The following is a 19,358-nucleotide window of genomic DNA, read 5'->3' on the forward strand; positions in this document are numbered from 1 at the left end:
ATTACTTGGTCATATCCATTAATCATTAACAGTAAAATAAGCCTACTCTTCTCATTCCGGCGTCTGAGTTTAATTGGCATCCTCGATCAGCAGAACAGTGCCCTATGAAGTTAAACGCTTTTATTACTCCACCAGCAGGAATGATGTGAGCCTTCTTCTAATAAAGCAATCCAGTAAATGCGTTATATTAATCTGATAATTACATCTACAATCTGGTACATATTAAGCGCGAGATCCAGATACTCTCATGTCAGCCACAGCAATGAATGACACCGCTGGTTCTGCCGCTTCGGAGCAGAGCTGGTTACGGTCTGTACGTCCACTCGTGCCAAACCGCCCAGTGCAAGTGGGTGATGTGAGTGTACGTGTGCCCTGCAGACAGCAAGTGGAAACGGCCAAGGAGCAGAGGGACAGGGGCTGGGAGAGTGACATGGACAAAATGTGGATTTCAGAGTGGACCAGGGCTGGAGACAGGACAGAAACCTGAGCTTTGCCTTGGGACGGCTCTTACGAGATGTTCTAACTTACACTGAAATAAATTATACTTCTTAATAAGCTTCAATCACACTTCAGGACAGCTTCAGGATTTAAACAATATGTAATTTATACATAAAAGGGATCACTGAGGACCAGAAGTGACTTGAAAAGCCATGAAAATACCAAAATCAGCAAAGTCCTGCTCCTGTTTCTCAACAGATATATTTCCCATGGAGACACAAAGACCTGTCAAACATGAAAGATGCATATTTATATTTAAGGAATGGTAAAGTCTTGTCTTCTACATATTTGTAGGAACATAAAATTGACACCTTCTGATAGCTCGGGTTACAGCTGAGGCCTTGGCACACAACATGAGAAAAGAGATGGGAAAACTCCATGAGGGAGCACCCACAGCAGTTTAAAACAGTAACATATCTGATTAATCATCTGCTGCGTTCCACCCAGGGACGTTAGCGGTGAGTTGCACGCACTCTGGGGTCCTCTCATACTGCTAAAGTGATGGGAAAAGGCCTTTGTGTTCCTGAGAACTGGGCTATAAGTGAGCACCACTGAAGAGATCTCCATCAAACTGAAATGGGTTTTAGTTCGTTCAGTCCAAAGGGAGCGTGCAAACTCTAATTAACTCAATAGCTGTCAAGGGCTTGGAGACCTGCAGATTAATGGTACCAGCTGCAAAACTGCAGAGCATCAACAGTACAGGCCAGCCCCGTCACGCTGAAGACTGGCAGGGAGAAAGAAGAGCTGGGTAAGAAACTCCCCTGCCCTCCCGGTGATGTGCCAGGGGAGCTCCTCACCACATCCACAAAAAAATGCCAAAGCTCAGATAAAGCTCCAGCCCGAGCTGCGCGGTGTGTGATGGGCGCTGGCCGCTTCCAGCCAGCACGGAGCTGCGCCACGAAGTTTGGGAATAAGAAGGGAAATGTAGTGAGTTTGGGGGGCTGTAGGGCATCTCTCCTCAGAAGTGATAGTACCTAAAGGCACAAAACCTGCCTTTTTTCCACATGCACAGTCAAGCTTTAGCTATGGCAGGATTGTAGCAAAGTGCAATTCCTGCCACGCTACGGTCAGCACCTTCCAAAGCCCTGAGCCTCTGGCAGCAGAAAATCAGCAACGCAGGGATGTCACTCAGGGAGGACACCAGAACAAGCCTGCTTGGTGTCCACAGGAATGGAGAACCAGAATGCTGGTTCTGACAACCCTAAATATGCTTCTGCATAAGCCCTGCTACCTCTCCCTGCCAGCTTGGCTTGTCCCAAATCCTGGATTCCCTTCCCTGTCCTCCCCGGGAACAGGACTGTTGGGACTGCCAGTGGCCCACTCACTGCCAAAGGCCACATGTTGGATGGATCTTCCTTCCCTTCTTTCTAACACAACTTAGGGCACACCAAACAAAAAGCTAAAGTAAAAATGCCATAATGGGCAGAGAAGTCCTCCTAGGTTAGAAGAGGCAAAAGCTGAAGCAGTACTGAGGTAACGGCCTCAAGCTGCGCCAGGGCAGGGTCAGACTGGCTCTTAGGAAGGATTTCTTTGCAGAAGGGGCTGTTGGGCGTTGGAATGGGCTGCCCAGGGCAGGGGGGGAGTCCCCATCCCTGGAGGGGTTGAAGAGTCGGGTTGACCCAGCGCTGAGGGATCTGGTGGAGTTGGGAACGGTCAGGGTGAGGTTCATGGTTGGACTGGAGGAGCTTCAAGGGCTTTTCCAACCCAGATGATTCTGTGATTCAGTAACTGGAGATGCAGGCCTGTCTCTGTGCGTTATGATCTGCTCTTGGATTTTGCAGGGGTTTAGGGGCACTTCTGCATGAAATATGAACCTGCCACAGTGCATCATTTCCCATGTGGCCCTCCTGTACATGACCAAAAAGCAAAACCTTTTGTCTTCTGTCAGGCCAAGAATGGCAACCCGGTGCCATTTCGATGGCACCAGTCCTCAGCAGACCATGCTGTTTCAAGCCCCTGGGCACAGCTGCTTCCCACCACAAACGCCCAGGTCTGCACTGAGGACAAGATGCCTTTTTCTTCACCTTCAGACTTTACACCCTTGGTTTGCCTATGGGATCTTCTCAGCTCACATTTCCAAACCCATCTTCTTCCTGTGCCAAGCCTCTTGCCAGGACAGGCAGGCTGAGCTGTGAGGTCTTAAAGGAAGTGAAGTAGAGCCACGAAGTCCCTGCTGCCCTGGAGGACATCATCACGCAGCCCAGAAGGGAGGCAGAAACCTGGAGGCTGGTACAGACCCTGCTTCAGGGTGTCCTCTCTGAGCAGCCCTGGGAGAGAAGCAAAGAGAGTAGCGAGCAGGGCTTGGCAGAGGAGGCGCGTGTGAGGAAGGTGGATCCAGAGGTGGAGATCTTTGCTCCTGGCCAGTCACAGGGGAAAACAGCCACCGTGAAAGCTGTTTGCCAAGCATCACAACTGCTAAAGCAGAAGCATCCAGGTGTGGAGAAGGATAGGAAGGGTTGGAAGACCCCAATGCATCTAGGGGTGTATGGGATCAATGAGGGGATAACCAGGGAAAGCGAAGGGAAGATGGGGCATGAGAAGACAGTCCAATACCACTCTTGTTGGGTCTTTTGCACAGCCTGAAGGCAGAGTGTGTATACATATTACTAATAGAGGGCACTTTCCTTCTCAACTCATTGCCTGGCCCCTTCAAACATAAGAACAGCTGAATTAAATCAGATCAAGGGTCTATTTAGCCCAGCCTCATCTCTGTGATAGCTGCCCTGCATCTCTAGAGAAGCACAAGAACAAGGCAATGAGATGTTATAATTTCCATGAGAACTTCTGAGCCTCCAGATACCTTCAGCTGAGAGATTCTCTGTGCTGGGTGTCATTTCTGTCCTCCCTTGAGAGCTATTAAACCAGTAGGAAAGGTTTCTTGGCTATCATGGGCTTTCCTTTGTGCTGGGAAGCACGTGACATCATTTATAAAAGCTCATAAATAGCAGTGGGTCTCTCAAGTCCCCATGCTACTGACTCCCTTTGACACGCTGCCTTGGAGGGACAGGATTCAGGTGATGGGGTTCTTCTCCTTCCTTGAAGTGGCTGCCTGAATCCCATCATTACCAGGGTAGAGGTGGGGGCTGGCAGAGATCCCTCTGCTCTTCAGGGCTCTGTTTGACTAACACTGCAAATTGCTGCCTGTAGCAGTACTGCAGCGTGAGCAGCAGCGCTGCACCAAAGATTTTGGGGCTGAGAAGGCAAGGGGGAAGGTGAGGTGGTGGAGTCTGCTGTTATCCAGGGACCTGTAGGGTGCGAACCTGCAGCTGCAGCAGCTCCCATATCCCTGTGTCAATACGGCAGGATTTCGCCCAAGCACCACGCTCCTGGTTCGGGTATACAAAAAGTTTTCTGCCACTACAGCTGATTTTAGAAGCAGCAGTGGAATTACTGAGGTTGTGGACAAGTGGCAGGTCCTGATTCTCTGTGCTGCCGTAATAGTGAGTCTTTGTCTTAAGAGAAGAGTCAGAGATATCAAACATCATCCTAGAGGACAGTTTGAGTTTTGTATACTTGGAAAATGCTTCGACTAGGCATGTGAAAGGACTTCAACCAGAAAAGGAAAATTCTTGATTACTAAGAATCATTTTACTAAGAAAAAAATTTGAAAGAAATGGATGTTTTGGTAGGTACTTCAAATATGGAAAAAGAACAACAGCCAGCTCTGCTTGTGCCTTGGCTTCAGGGATGTGAAGAGGTTGAGCAAGGTTACTCTGCAGGGTGCAGCAAAAGTACAGGAGAGCCACCAGTGTGATTTCATATGGGAATAAAATGCAATTTCAAAGCTTTTGGGAGTGTGAGGAGCTAGAACACCTGCTAAGCACACCCTGCAGAGCACACCCAGGGAATGGCGTCTCTTCACTTGGGCTACGGAAGTGGGGAACTGGCACTGCAGGATCAGGAGAAGCACAACATAGACAGAAACCAGGAAGGCTCTTTGCAATGCAGCAAGACAGCCAGGTGCACTCTTGCACCTAGAGAGCCACAAAAAACACGTCACAGGCTCTTAGAAGCATGATAACATCACCAAAAAAGGGTTTCATAGCTTGTTTGAGGCACTATCTGTTCCTTGAACCCTACACAGATGCCATCCACCACTTGAGGCACATTGTACGGATGTATACAAGGTAGTGTAAAAGGAGGGGACATTTGGCTTGGTGGCCTTATGAAAGTTGCAATTACTCTGTGAAAGGAAATGGGCCCCGAGTAAACTTTACTGCTTGAGCTGAGAGGCTGAGCACAGACAGACAGACGCACACCCAGGAGACGTTTCTGAGTCAGCAGGGCACAGCCCTTCAGCACACTGCATTTCCTTTTCTGCTTGAGAAGTGTGCGTGGCAGGGCACAGCATCACTTCTGCAGCACAGAGGAAGGAGCTCAGCTTCCAGCAGAAGGTGCTCTGGAAGTCTGCAGTGGGGTTAGTCAAGGCTCCAGGCTGAGCCAGAACACAGAGAGAAATATCTGGAATAGATACGTGTATTTAGCAGGTATTTTCTGCCAGCTGGAATGTGAAGTGTTGGAGATAAACATTCACCTACGGAGAAACTGGCTGAGATGGAAGCCAGCTTTCAATTAGAAACTAGGCTTTGCAGGCTGAGAGCGGCAGTCACCAGCACTCAGCCCCAGGAGACTTGCAGGGTCACTACCAAACAAAACAGGAAAACCAGAACCAAAGTCAATCTTAGAGCAGCAACTGTGTAGAAACACCTTCCTCTAAATCTGTTCAGGCCAACAACCTCCCCAGCCCTTTGCTGCTGGAGTGAGATCACATTGGAGCTCTGGCTCAGCATGTTAGATAAACTGAAGAGATAATGAGGCTGACATTTTAAAACCAGTGTTAACTGCATCCCCCCGGCAGCATGGATGCACAGGCAGGTGGATATGCTCTGTGTATACCTGATCTATGACTTTCACTGTTGCTGAGCGATCGACCCCTTTACACCTGAAGAGAGAGAGCATCTGCTCACAGCTGAGCGAGGCGTTTGCCCTGTGTGTCACATCTGCTCACCCTTCCTGAGGAAAGAACTTGTCTTTCTAGTAACCTGCTTTGAAATAATGACTTCAGAAGTAAAAATCACGCAAGAATGGAATGCCTCTGTTGGTCTGAAAGATATGGGTCATTTAGGATAAATGGAAAAGAACAAGCTCTTTTTAGGACTTAGGATTCACTTACTTTTCTCTCTGCTCAGCTTCAGCTTTTTTAAAGCAACTGGCAGTGTTAGCTGTCTCCAGGGAAATCCCCCAGGGCTGTCAGGCTTCTCTGCACATCAGCTCAAAGCTCGGCAACACCTTGCACTCTGCACAGAACCCTCCTCAGGCAGGATGCCTGTCAGCCCCTCTTCTACAGCCCAGGAGTCACAGAGAGAAAACCCAGACAGCACCCATCAGAGGCAAAACCGCCACCGGGCACGGAGGGAGTAGGTGTGGCAGAGGCAGCCGCCGTGCGACAGCTCCAGCAGCAGGACAGAAGCCACCGACAGTGGGACAGAAGCCACCGACAGCGGGACGAGGCAGAGGCCAGAGCCAGGAGCCAGGGCTGCAGCACCCACTTGCTGCGCTCGGCAGGTGACTGCAGCAAGAGGAACCATGCAGGGACCCAGAAGGACGTTGTTGAATTATTGTGGCTGAATTACACAGGGGAGCTGCTTGGAGTTCAATGGTGTAATCTCTGGATTTAAACATGAATGGATAGAGTCACCAAGGGAGGGAGTTTCATATGCTCTGACCATACTTAAACACTGCAACATTTGTTTCCTCCCGTCAGGTTGGCTCCTTGCTCTTCTGAGCCAGTCTGCACCCACCCCAGCCTGACCTCATTGCTCGTGGGCCTGGCGGCAAGACCGGGGATGCAGAGATGGGAACAGCAGTGGCACGGGCGCTGTCTCATGAAAATACCATCTCATGAAAATATCCAACACAACTCAAGCATGTATCACAGAATCACAGAATCATCTGGGTTGGAAAAGACCTTGAAGATCATCTAGTCCAACCATTATGTATTTGGCTTTTTCACAGCCACATCATGTTAGTGGCCCCTAGTCACACCATCATCCTACAAAGCCACCCAGACTTTCTTCCTCAAGTCATCTTCAGCCAAGGAACTTGCAGCTTAAAAGTTCCTTCAGTACACGAGTTTGTACTCTGCATTGTTTTGTTTCTTCTGAATGAAATTCCCCGCAACCACCCTGTATCTGACCCTTCTCTGTGCTCACAGCCTCTCCCAACCATGTGCACTGCATGATAAATTAACAGAATTAAGTCCTTCTCTAAAGCCAAAACCTCATGAACTCCGATTCCCCCTCCTGTAAATTGTCATATTCTATTCAGCGAGGCCCTTACCTACCTCATCATTCATACATACCACTCTGAAAGTCAGGCAACTTTTCAAAACAACCTCATTAACTTTCGATGAAGCAGCATCACACTTCCCACCTTTCATGCATTTCCCTGTCCTCCCCGTGTGCTTAGGGGAAAGGGGCTTGGCTAGTCAGGTGGTCAAACACCAAGTCTGAAATTTTTTTGGCCAAAGATTTCATGTTTCAGGGCCTGGTGGAGCTGCAGTGAATCCCCAGGGAGCAGGTACTGGTGGCTGGCAGGGTGGAGGGGGGTCATTTGCTGTCACTACCCTCTCTCTTAGTGCTAGATGAAGCCTTTGGGATAAACCAGTAACTCCTGTGCTGGCATTTTATGCAGTTATGTTTTTTTCAGTGGAGATTCAGGATGGAACATTTATGCTCCGGGTTATACAACGGCTGTACCTAACTTTACGGGTAGTTTGGGGAGTTGAATTTATCCCAGGCAGCTAATTAGTTTGCCAAAGCTGCTTCTCATCATGCTGAAGCAGCCACAGCAGGGCTAGACAAAGCAGACCCGTTCCTCAGCGCCACGAAGCAGCAGCGATGCGGGACCACTAGAATATAATAATATAATTCTGTAATACACCGATCTGCTTCCCTAATCACTGAGAAAGGGGTCAGAGGGAGCACCGCCGGGCCTGGAGTTCTGCGGTGACCGCTTGTGGCAGGCAGCGCTGGATGCCTAGTGAATGCCGATGATATAAAAACTCCACAAAAAACGTTTCTTATAAAGAAAAAAACCCCCAAAAACCCCAAAACACAACTCTCGGCTTTCTGCCTTTCCCAGGAGCAGCGCTCAGGGGGTGCCCGGCTCCCGCCTCACCGCGCCCAGAGCGCCGGTGGCAGCGGGCCCGGCGTTCCCCGCGCACCTCGGGGCAAAGGGCGGCCTCCGCGCCGGGCCCGCGGCGCTCCGGAGCCTTCCCCGGCCCGTCCCCGCCGCCCAGACGAGCCCCGGCCGCCCTACAGCGCCGCCTGCACCCCCGGAACGCGGGCCCCGGCCGCACCGCCCCGACACCGCCGCCTCCCTCCTCACCCGCCCCGCCGGAGCCGCCGCTTCGCCTCCCCGCGGAGAGGCCCGGCCCGCCCAGCGCTGCGGGGACGGCCCGGTGGGCGCCAGGCCCGCGCTCCCCGAGGGGCGGCGGCCACCCCGCCGAGCCCGCCATGCCCCGCGCGCCGCGGCCCCTTTAAGAGGCGGGGGGCGGCACGAGCCGAGCGCGGAGGACAAAGCCTGGCGCGCGGCCCCGCCGCGGTACCCGGATGGGCGGGGGGGCGGGGGCGCGCTCCGATTGGCCGCCGCGGGGAGGGGGGCGGGCGGATAACGGGGACACAAAATGGAGTCGCGCCTTCTACCACTTACATAACGCGACCTCTCACCTCGCGCGCGGTGCAAGCCAGCTTGCTGCGCCGGCGGGCGGGGCGAGGCGGCGCGATTGGCGGGCCGCCCAGCCAATCGAAAGGCGGCGACGCCGGCGGCCCGCCAGTAGGTTCCTGGGGCCGCGGCGGCGGGGGCGGGCCCTGCGGCGCGGGAGGCAGGTTCGGGTGCGCGCGGCGAGGCTCGGCCCGCCGCCCGCCCGGGAGGGGGAGGGGAATCTCCCGCCATTTTTCAATCCTCCCGCCCGGGTCCCGCCGCCGCCGCTGGGGTCGTCGCGCGGATCCGCCGGCCCCGGCCGGGACCCCGCCTCGTCCCGCCATGGCGCCGCTGCTGGGCCGCAAGCCCTTCCCGCTGGCCAAGCCGCTGCCGCCGGGGGAGCCGGGGGAGCGGTTCGTCATCCCCCACACGCAGGAGGCCTTCCGCACCCGCGAGTATCCGCTCGGCCCGGGGGCGCGGGGGGACGGGGACGGGGCGGCGGGGAGGGCTCCGGCGGCGCCGCTGTCACCTGCCGCGGCGGCCGCCCGCGGGCCGCGCGGTCCCGCTGCTGCTGGGCGCGCAACCGGCCTCCGCGGCGGCCCCGGCGCTCCCGGGGGGCGGCCCCGCGCGGGCGGGGGGCGCGGCGGGGCTGAACAAAGCGGGAGCGGGGCCGTTCGGCTCCTCGGTTGCTCGCGGGAAGGGCCCGGCCGGCGGCGGCGCCTCTGCCCGGCCCGTGAGGGGAGCCCGGCCCCCCGGCCCGCGCTGCCGCCGGGCTCGGCCCTGGCGCCGGGGCGGTTGTTCCCTGACAAGTTTCTGACCCGGCTTAAAACGCGGTTCCAGGCGGGGGAAGGGCAGCGGCGACAGCAGCTCCGCGGGGCTGGAGCGCTCTGAGGCGGCGCGGCCGTGGAAGGAAAGTAACGGGTAAAGGTGGCTGGGAACCGGGAGCTGGCTGCGTGTTCAGGATCCCGGCAGGTCGGGGTTGGTTAATGCAATTAGCGCAGGAGCAGTTCGTGAGGGGGGTTGCAGTGCACATTTGGGGGGTGTATCCCGTGGGGGAGGGCTGGCATTGAAACTAGAGACTGCCGCAAGCAGGAGAATAAAATAGCGACAGAAGTAGCTTGCCAGTGGAGTACCCAGGTTTTCATTCTGAATGTGAGTATCTTCTGGGCTGATTTTGCATGAAAAACTTCTTTTTTAATTTAAATGATTCCACGAGAGTCAGAGGGTGACAGTCCTCGAGCAGCAGGAAGCGGAGGTGGGCCAGGCAGGTAACGCACGGCGGTGTGCGGCCACCAAGGCCGAGTTACTGTTCAGTCCCCAGCAGGGCTGGGGGGGCAGGGCTGCACCGTTGTAACCCACAAACTGCTGCTTCAGGAGGCTGGTTTGTTGTTTGTGTTATAAGGGTCAAAATCTGAGGAACTGAAGGAAGGACTGGAAGTGAGACGGAAATGCATGAATATAGGAACATACCTCGGAGATGTTGGGAGCACGGAAGACAAAGGGACTCCAGAACTCACACAGACCCCTGTACTGGAGAGTCTCTTGTTACCTCAGTATGAAGAACAGCTAGTGAAGGCCCCTAGGAAGGATTAGGTAGCTTTTGAAGAGGAAATGCGTATCTGAGGGCAGATAGGCATTACTAATGTGGTCAGCTCAATAAAATGAGATTGAGTAGAGTGTTAGATACTTGCTTTTTAACAGTATTTCAAATTAAAGCATTCAATCTGTGACTCAAAAACCTGCTATTGTGGTATGTGCAAACTGAAAGTAGCTCAGTCATCCATCTGACCAGGCAGGGACCTGTTCTCTCTCTTTCCGTATGAGGAGCAATCAGAGATCAAAAAGACGGAGTTTAAACCTAATTACTACTTTTGTAACAGAAGATGTAGCTTTAAGGTTTGTCTGCCTTGTAGGAACAGCACAGTGGAGTTATGGGGCACCGTCTGAGAGCACCAGTCTGTTGGTATGGCTCTTGTGGATCCGTGAGTAGATGGAGGACGTGTTTCTGCAAACACTTGGATGATATTAACGTTAAGGCAAAAAAGGGGTGGTTTCTCATCCTCAGAGGGAATGGTGCAGGGTCAAAATGCTCAGAGGGATTAGCTGCAGGGTCAAAAGGAGAGAGGAAACCAATGCAAGCACTGAAGTTCTAGAGAGATGCTCTTCTCTTGGAGAAAGTACTTCATGGGGTGCTGTGGGAGGCGGACAGCCTGTCATGTTCTAGAAAGTTCATCTTGGCAGATAGACGTCATGAAGCTAAAAAGAGAAACTAAGTAATGTTAGGTTTCTGTCTTGCTTTGTTGACTGTGTATAATATAGGCTAGGCAAAAAGTGGAACAGAAAATTGCAAATGAGTCAGTAAGTTGAAGGGAGATGTTACCTAAGGAAGACTTGGAGGGTTTTCTTTTTTGTCACTTCTGTTTATCCTAGATAGTGCAGAGGAAGCGGCCTGCAGAGGGGGCGTGTGACAAGGTACCTGAGCCTTAGCGCAGAGCAGCTCTTGGTGTCATTTATGCTGAGGCCTGGCAGAACATGGTCTCCTGAACTTTTCTTTTTCACCTGGAAAAAATATTGATCAGCCCTTTCCCTAAAGGGTGCACACGTTCTTACACTGCACAGCTACGAATGAGGTATTTGAAAGACATCAAAAGTTCTTAAGACTCTTTTTTTCTTTTTTTTCTCTTAGAGTTTTCAGCTGTACATTGGGTTGAACAAAAAATGGAGATTGGGGTATTTTATATGAGGAAAGATGTTTGCCCTGTGGACTTGTGTTAAGAAAGTGTTTAGCAGCAGTGGACAGATGGATAGGCTGGTCATCAGAGCTCAGGTGTTTATTTGGGTCTGATATTTCTTTGTAGCTTTACGTGGCTTCCTTTGACTGCCAAATGCCCCAGAAACCTTTTCAGAGAAACCATGCTGTGTGGAGCCCTTTGCATCCTGGCAAAGCCTTGGGCTTCTGGTGTCCAACTCTGAGTGAGCCTTGTTATTTGTGTGGGTGCAGGGATGGGTGGATCGCTGGGTGGTCAGAGATAGACTCGTCCTTGTAGGAGCTCTGTAGGATCTGCTCTATGTGAAATGTCAGGTAAATGCTTCATGTGCACTGTGATCTTGTCTGGCTTATGTCACCTGTGCACCTGGTCTGTAGTGCATGTACTGAGCATTTGGTGTCTGCCAAACACCAAATTTATTCCCTGGTGAGCAGGTCATCTCTTTCATTAGCACGTGGGACGGCTGCAGCGTGTGTTCTGCTATACTGGCTGCAGTTTGGAAAACCAGCTGCCAGCTCGAGGGGTGCTTGGTTCAGAGAGCTGACCGTCCTGGACTGGCAAGAGGGCAGTGTTCAGCAAAAGCTTTTCTTCAGTCATCAGGGTACAGTTTTGGGAAGCTTTGTTGCTTTCCTTCTCATCTAAAAGCTTGCTGTCCATCTTTAGTGTTTTTGTATGGTAAGCAGCACAGAGAACGAGGCGTGCATTTGGCATGCGAGTTAAAGCCTGTCGTTCACATCTTCATGTGTGATACTGGCCAGTTAAACTCTGGCTGAAAGATGGAAGCACCAAACAAAGCACAGTCGTGTCACACTCTGCAGCTCTAGGAGAACTTTGCCACCCACCCAGGGAGTAGTGTCTTATAAATGTACTGACCTTCCTGGTAAGTTTGCTTCCCGAGCAAGTGGAAACAATTAAGATACTCTAAAGCTGTTTTGGAGTTCATAGTCATTTCTGGGAAGACGTCAGTAACCCAGGAAGAAGTAAACTTTGTATGCACTTAATAGTCATCTTGTGCAGTGGTTAGCTTGTTTACTTTTAAACATTTTTCTTTAATAGGGTCCCTTGTTTTTATTGTAACTTTGTTTTCTGCCTTTCAGCATTAAGTGATCTTTAGTGTGATGCAAACAGATGTGCTGTATTAACTGTTACACAGTGGGTAGTCAACTGTTTGATTTAACCTGTGTGTTGTTCACAAGTGTCCAGGTGTTGGGAATTTGTGGCAACGGCAGCTCCAGCTGTGTAGAGAGATGGGTTGGTTATGGTATATACCATTAAGCCCCGACTTGTAGACCTGAGTCAGACCTGCTGAAGGGTCTGAAATTTCTTGGGTTTGTATCCAATCTGAGTGGAAAGGACAAATAGCATATGTGTAGTGGAAAGTTTGAGCTACAGTAAACTTTGCAAAAACATCCTCCTGCGTTTTGGCTTTGTGCTGGCCACAGGATTTCAAAGCAGAACCCGGAGCACAAAGGCAGGGTGGGCACTGTGGGCATGAGTCTCAAGCGCTGGTTAAGGCATGTGTCCAGGGGTCAGTGTTAGATGAGCTGACCAGCTGTAGGTGGAATTAAATTGCATTTGAGAGGCAGAGCTGAGCTGGACAGGGAAACTGCTATACCTGCTGCTTTTAAATTCGGTGTTGGTCTAAAAAATGTGGGGGCTGATATGGTGTGATTAAGCTTGATCTCATAGGCATGTACAAGGAGGGGAAAATTCTCATGGATCTCCCTGTCAGTATGGGAAATAGTGTTAGGAAAAAATGTATCTCTCAATTATTTTTAAACTGGAGATCAGCATTTATTTGCTCTCCTTGCTGGAAGAAAAGGAATCTCCTCACGGGTCTAGAGAGAAGAAAGTTGATAAATGTAGGAGTGAAGTAGACCATAACTTTATCTTCCAGATGTATCTCAAATATTTGTTTATAGTTAGACTACTGAAGGATTAAAGGCAATGTCCTCATCCCCTAAGAAATTGTCTTTCCTTTATCACTTGTGTGATGGCAGCTGTGAGTCCTGCTTATCTAGGTGCTGTCCGTGGATGCACAGAAGGAAAGCCCAGGGGATAGTGAAGGTGGGGTTGCTGAATGAAGCTGAAGACTGCTGTTACTTGTATGTTAAGGTTCCTTTCAACTGTGAGGATTGAATTTGCTTTTAACTCTTCTTTTTATGGGAAAGGCATAGGAAGGAATAGTATTACGGTTGCAATTTAGTTATTATTAAAGTGGTTAATTGCTGTAAATACAGGATTCCTGTTTTCTTGTTTGGTTGGGTTTTGTTTGTTTGGGGGTTTTTTCCCTTCCCTCCTAACTCAGTATCATTACAAAAATTTGTTAAAATCCCACTTCTGGTCTGGTTGGTGGCGCTGCACAGAGGAGTTCCTCTATGAGCTGTGGTTACTCCTTGCCGCTGCCCCACCACAGCAACGGTGCTTCCTGCCCCTGCCCTGTAGCACCTCTCCTTTCTATGGAAACTTGAGCATCTTTGAAACTTCAGGGAGGGGTAAGAATTGGCCAGAGGGCTCAAAACTTACTGGTGTGATGACTTGTCAGATGGCTGTTCATCTGCTGAAGAGCAGGAGACTCCCCGAGCAGGGCAAGCTGGGAACCACAGGATTTCTGCTTGGTCTTCAGACCTGCTCCGGGCAGAGGGGTACTGTCAGCAGTGGCAGCCTCCTCTGGAGGCAGCTCTGTTCCTGCTTTTATTCTGGCGTAGCACCAATTGCTGTGGCTGTAAGATACCTGTATATCAGCATCCACAGCACAGCTTCTGTACCTTCTTGTGCTTTACCTTGGGGCTGTAAAGAAATGTCCGAGCAAATTGGTTTTGTTGAGGTTGTAATTTGTCTTCCTAACAGGAATCTTAAAAAAAGAAATAGGTTAGTTGCACTAAAATTTTCTTGAAAGACAAAGCATATGCAGGATACGATGAGCGATTTGCTGTGCCTGGTGGCTCTGCCTTCGCAGGAGCGTGAAGCAATCTACTTGTTCCCACAGAGACTCATAATTAGCACTTGTGCTGCAGCGGGCTGAGCCGCTGTAGCTGTTACAAGTCTGCTTTGTACTCTGTGCTGGCTCTTCTGCTGGAGAGCGTGCTGAAGAAGAAGGGAAAGATGCTTTTCTTGCCTTTCTTATAATTTCTCCACTTAAATTACCATCAGTAAGCATATGACAACTTAAGCAGGCTGCCAGTGGGCAAATTGGTATGGATTTACACTGTGCTAGCTTTTCTGATAATTGTGCCTGTACGTGTTCAATAGAAAGTATGAAGTAGTTTCTCTCTGTTTACACTGACAGTTAATTACTGCTTAGTTGGACCAGGTAGAGCATAGCCACAGGTGCTTACACCAGAGTAGCTAATGCTGTAATTGATAATGCTGTCTGCACCATGGTGACTTATCTGTGCACCCATTAATCCTAACGGCCAGAATAACTTCACCTTGAGACTGGTTGTGATACAGGAAGCAGGGGATGTAGTTGGTGAGGAAGATCCTCATGTTGTGCTAATGCAGGAGGCTGCCCTTGTTGGAAACCAAAGGAGAGCTGGCCTTTCTAGTCATTTCCGTTTTAAAGCTTTTGGTTTTTTTCGTCAAAAGATTGGGGGTACTGGGTAGACTAGTAAGTTGCATCCAGAGTTTGTAACACCACCCTGAGGCATTAGTAGTAGTAGTTCCCCAACAGTTATTGTGGGGCATTTAGCAGCAGTCCATGCCATGTCTCCTGTGCGTGCCTGTGACAGTGTTCGTGCTCTTTTCCAATGAATCAGACTGGAAAAGCTGAAAAGTAACTTAGCGATGCCATGAAAATGTTCAGCCGTATGCGGTTCAGCTGAACGGATGGTGCTGTGGCACCTTCTGTATGTCAGTGCTGAACAGGACAGGCATTTCAGCTGCAGAAAGCTCCAGCGTATCCTGGTCTGGATTTAACACAGCATCTCTGTGGTAGACACAGGATCAGACTGTACTGTAGCGATCCTCAGCCTTTGTGCGCTCCAATAGTAAGGGTTTAATTGAATTTGATCATCTTGTGCTGCTGTGATAATGCTCTCCACTGCATAAATCCTGTTTTCCTGAGCTGCCGCTTCTACAGAGAGTACGAAGCACGTTTAGAGAGGTACAGCGAACGAATATGGACGTGCAAAAGCACAGGAAGCAGCCAGCTGACGCACAAAGAGGCTTGGGAGGAGGAGCAGGAAGTTGCTGAGCTGTAAGTACCAGTGAAGAAATCGGTATGTGTCTATCTTTAGGCATTGGGGCAGAAGAGTGGACTTGGGAATGATATGTGATTGCTAGTTTATGAGGTGAGGTAAGTAGCTTTTTACTGGCTGTAAGTAGATCTGGGGATTCTGGAGTTGAAAGCAAATCAAGTACAAATTTGATGCCATCACTAATGCAGTTGAGTAATGTACTTATTTAGTGCTGTATCTTGGTATTACTTGAACCAAAATAGTTCAGCATATGGTACTTGGCGTATTTTAAAGCCCCTTGAGTAATGGGAATTTTTCAGAGGGGAAAAAAAATAAATCTTGGAGGAGCTAAAGTAAAAATACAGTAAAAAGAGGCTGTTGAAGTGTTTCACATCAGTCGGGTCCACAACTGTAATTATTTTTTCCAGATCTGCACTGGAATCAGTTTTTGTACTAAAAAAGATTATTTTGGAGTGAGACTTTGGGGGATCTGCTCTACTGGGAACACTAAAGAACAAAGAGAAACCAGCAAGAATCAGAACAGAGGTTCAGACCACCAGTATTCCTCTGGGCTGCCGTGTCCCTGACCTCCCCCTCTAGCACACAGCACAGGCCTGGAATCTTTGGTCGAGATCCAGCGTGACCCTTCCCATAGAAGTGAATTTTCTATAAACGTGCAAGTCCTTGGCTCATCCAACATATATAGCTTTGTGATTACCAAATTGTAGGAATTATGCCAAACAAATGGCATGTTTCTCTGTTCTGTGAACTGATGACTTGGACTTCTGTGACTTTATTTTTCCTGGATTCAAACTGGGGAGATTGTCAGCAGTACTACCTAAGAGGTTAAATTTTCTGCTGCCTCTTTCCTGAAGAATCCACTTGTCTGAATCACTGGCAGAAGAGTTAATAGCCTTAGCCTATGGAGAAATTCCCCATCATTCGAGGTTAATCATATCCTTAAAGGCAACAAATAAGAAACCTATTTGCTAATAGTGCTAATTTCTATTAGGGTTGAAGTACCATTGTCTTCAGTCTTTCCTCCCTAGTGTCCTTGTTTGAGAGGAGAGTGCAGAGCCAGCTCTGTAAATTTATAATTCTGAGCCAAAAAGCATTGGTCTAGTGTTGGTTTACTTTTGGTTAACAATGTTGGGTTGGATGGCCACTTCTGAAAACATGAAGAAATGTAAATGAAATATAAATGGAAGATTTCTCAATAGCAAATTTAGCTATAGTCTCTCTAAATGTGGGGAAAAAAAGACTCGCTGAAATGAGATTTTGGTCTTGTCTCTTTGAAATGGGATTAAAAGCTTCCCAGGCAGTTTGCTGGCTGCTTTAATACCTGACACTAGTCTGAATAAAAAAAGGTTCATTTAGGCAGCTTGCTAATGGGATAAATTTGTTCGTGGCAGTTGTAGAACAGCAAATAGAGCTGAGGATTGTCAGCAATGGATCCCTGAGGCTGGGAAGCTGAAAGAGTTTTGGAAAAAGGGAGTATTTTGTTCCTCCTTACAGTAACTTGAAACGAACTTTACTTTTGAGCCAGAAAGCTTTATGCAATATATTTCTTAGTTCTCTTATAAGCCAACTGACCTGATCTTTTTGGAAAGGAAATCAGTCAGGTAAATTTTTAGCAGTCCTTTCTCTTCTTTGAATGAAAAAGTTTGAAGATCATGACGTAGTGAAACACACAAAATATTTTTGTCTGGAAAGATAATTTGATTGTGTAAGCCTGCCTCTATCTTCTTTACTGTGTTAGCAGTCTGTTTGGGAAGAAAGAAATGCTACATGTTCATCAGCATCGTGTTATTGTTGGAAGCAAAAATTTTAAAGTAACAAGCCCCATAATAATGACATGGTCTTGGTATGTATTTAACATCCACTAGAGAGGCAGTAATAACCAGCAAGACAGGATTCAGCGGCAGTACTGCTTTTCCAGAATGCTTTATGGTGTTCCTTCTGGGAAGGACAAGTACAATTTGTATTGTCATGCCAATTAACACGTTGGGGGGAGGGCAGCAAAAAGCCCTTGGATGTTTGCATGCTAATGTGGCATCTGCCTCAAACATTGTCCTGGCTGTTAATGTTCCCGGAATTGCGAAATGGGAGGCTACTTTGCATTTTGGCTTTTATTCCCTGAATAATGAAAACTTCTTATGGGTTTGCTCAGCTTGAAGGAGGAGTTCCCCATCTGGTATGAGAAACTGGTACTGGAAATAGTCCACCACAACACTGTATCTTTGGAAAAGTTGGTGGATGCAGCTTGGCTGGAGATCATGACCAAATTTGCAGTGGGAGAAGAGTGTGACTTTGAGGTAAGGATCTGTTTTCCATTTTATCCCATGCTTTTGCACAGAGCTAATTTTGGACATCTAAAAGCAGGAGATGGGAAGAGTGTGTTAGCCACTTACATTATCAGAAAGATGGTGAGAATTTCTTTCCTATAGAATCCCAGTGACAGCACCTGCTTTTGAATGCAAAACAGTTCCGTAAGCAGAAGCACATGGATGACCCATACTGATGGCAAGAGAAAAGTGACTGATCTATGTGTGTGCGTGGGGAAATGGAGATATGCTTGTTATACTGCTTAAATATGTGATGGTCTGTGTATTTATTTAAATATATATAAAAATACATATTTTTAGTCTTAAACTAATGTAGCTTGAAGTCAACTGCTTACAAAGCTGTAATGATGCTCCAATGATTAGAAAATTCCCTCCAAAACTGGGAATGATGGGGAAAACTCAAATGTGTTGAAAATAAGGGAAAGTTATAAAATGTTATCTGTTAGCAATCTGTTCAGGACGTACTCTCAACTGGGGCTGCTGAGAGAGCACACTTGCACCTTGCACACACATTCTTCCCTTAGACTGAGAAAGCAGCATTATTAAACACTGGAAAAACTTGTGGGTTGGCAGTTTCTCTCTTTCTTGGCAATTTGTACAGAACTTCCAGGTAGGAGTGGTAGAAAGAAATCCTGTAATTGTTTCATGAGAGGGATCATGAGCTACTTGCAAGGAGGATGTCAATTAAGTGTTTTGCCAAATTACGGTTTGTAGGTTCTTAGCTGCTTTTTTTCCTTCCTCGTAGTGTTAAACAGGTTCAGTTTTCATCAATATTTGTGTGCAGGTTGGTAAGGAGAAAATGTTGCCTGTGAAAGTTGTGAAAATACATCCCCTGGAGAAAGTTGATGAAGAGGCCTCAGAAAAGAAATCTGATGGAGCCTGTGATTCCCCATCCAGTGACAAGGAGAACTCCAGCCAGGCAGCTCAGGACAACCAGAAGGAAGCTATCCTGAAGGAGGATGACAACAGGAGGGAAAGTATGAGTAAGTAGTAGGACAGCATGCCAGTAGGTAGCACCTGGAAGTGAGTATTTGAATTTATGTACATCTTGGGCCTGGGCTGTGAATGTTGTATGTGATGTTTAAACAGCGTGAGGTGATGAAAATTCTGAAATGGCCATTGTTAGTGGTGCAGTTCTGGTGGCATCAGTGCTGTTGGCTTTCAACTGTTCTTGCCTGTTCTAAAGCAGAAAATGTGCTGTCATTCTAAGGTGTAATACCGAAAGCTATGCATGAAACGTGTAAGCTTTGGAAGTGTAATAAGTGTATTTAAAAAAAACCTGGGGAGGCAGCAGCAAAAATTCATAAAGTTTTGTGATGTTCATCCTCAGAGCAAACATCTGTAGTTCTACAGCCTGTTGTTCTGCAGTCAGAGACAAGCTCTAATTCTCTTTCATGTCCCCAGCTGACATAAAAAATAAGGCGGTTTTTAATTTATTTTGGTTTATCCCCTTTCCAATTTTCAAATGTTGAAACAAAATTCATGCAGAAGAAGAATAATAATTTTTTTCTAAGGGTTCAAAATAAAACATGCTTTGAAACATTGTTCCCCTCTTTCATATCTGTTCCTCCTTGCTGCAGAACTAAACAGTGGATGTCCAAGACTTTTCTTGACTCTGAGAAGGTACTGTTGAAAGAGAATGGAAAAAAAAAAAAATCAGTTTCTTGTCCTATGTAACTTCTTAGAGAATCTTATAATTCCATCTTTAAAAGAGATTTCAAAAAATGTTTTAAAACCAAAAAAACCCAACCCCACAGCACAACTCTAATCTAGATAGCTTAATTTTAAAGGTACATAAATGTAATAAAGTGCTTACATTTGTAAATAGCCACTCAACATCTGGGGAAGCAACCTTCTCTAATAAC

General features: G+C 48.3%; 1 protein-coding gene across 1 annotated transcript in view; it reads left to right on the top strand.

Moving 5' to 3' along the window:
* The first annotated feature begins 8,422 nt into the window (after positions 1-8,422).
* BAZ1B (bromodomain adjacent to zinc finger domain 1B) overlaps positions 8,423-19,358 on the top strand; it is a 50,814-nt gene continuing 39,878 nt past the window's right edge. The window contains exons 1-4 of the mRNA XM_074845444.1: positions 8,423-8,657; positions 15,052-15,168; positions 17,319-17,463; positions 18,278-18,476. Of these exons, the coding sequence (XP_074701545.1) occupies positions 8,545-8,657; positions 15,052-15,168; positions 17,319-17,463; positions 18,278-18,476 (574 nt within the window). The 5' untranslated portion in view covers positions 8,423-8,544. The remainder of the gene's footprint in view (positions 8,658-15,051; positions 15,169-17,318; positions 17,464-18,277; positions 18,477-19,358) is intronic.

The sequence above is a fragment of the Strix aluco genome, chromosome 19 (genome assembly GCF_031877795.1).
Source record: "Strix aluco isolate bStrAlu1 chromosome 19, bStrAlu1.hap1, whole genome shotgun sequence".
NCBI classification, from domain to species: domain Eukaryota; kingdom Metazoa; phylum Chordata; class Aves; order Strigiformes; family Strigidae; genus Strix; species Strix aluco.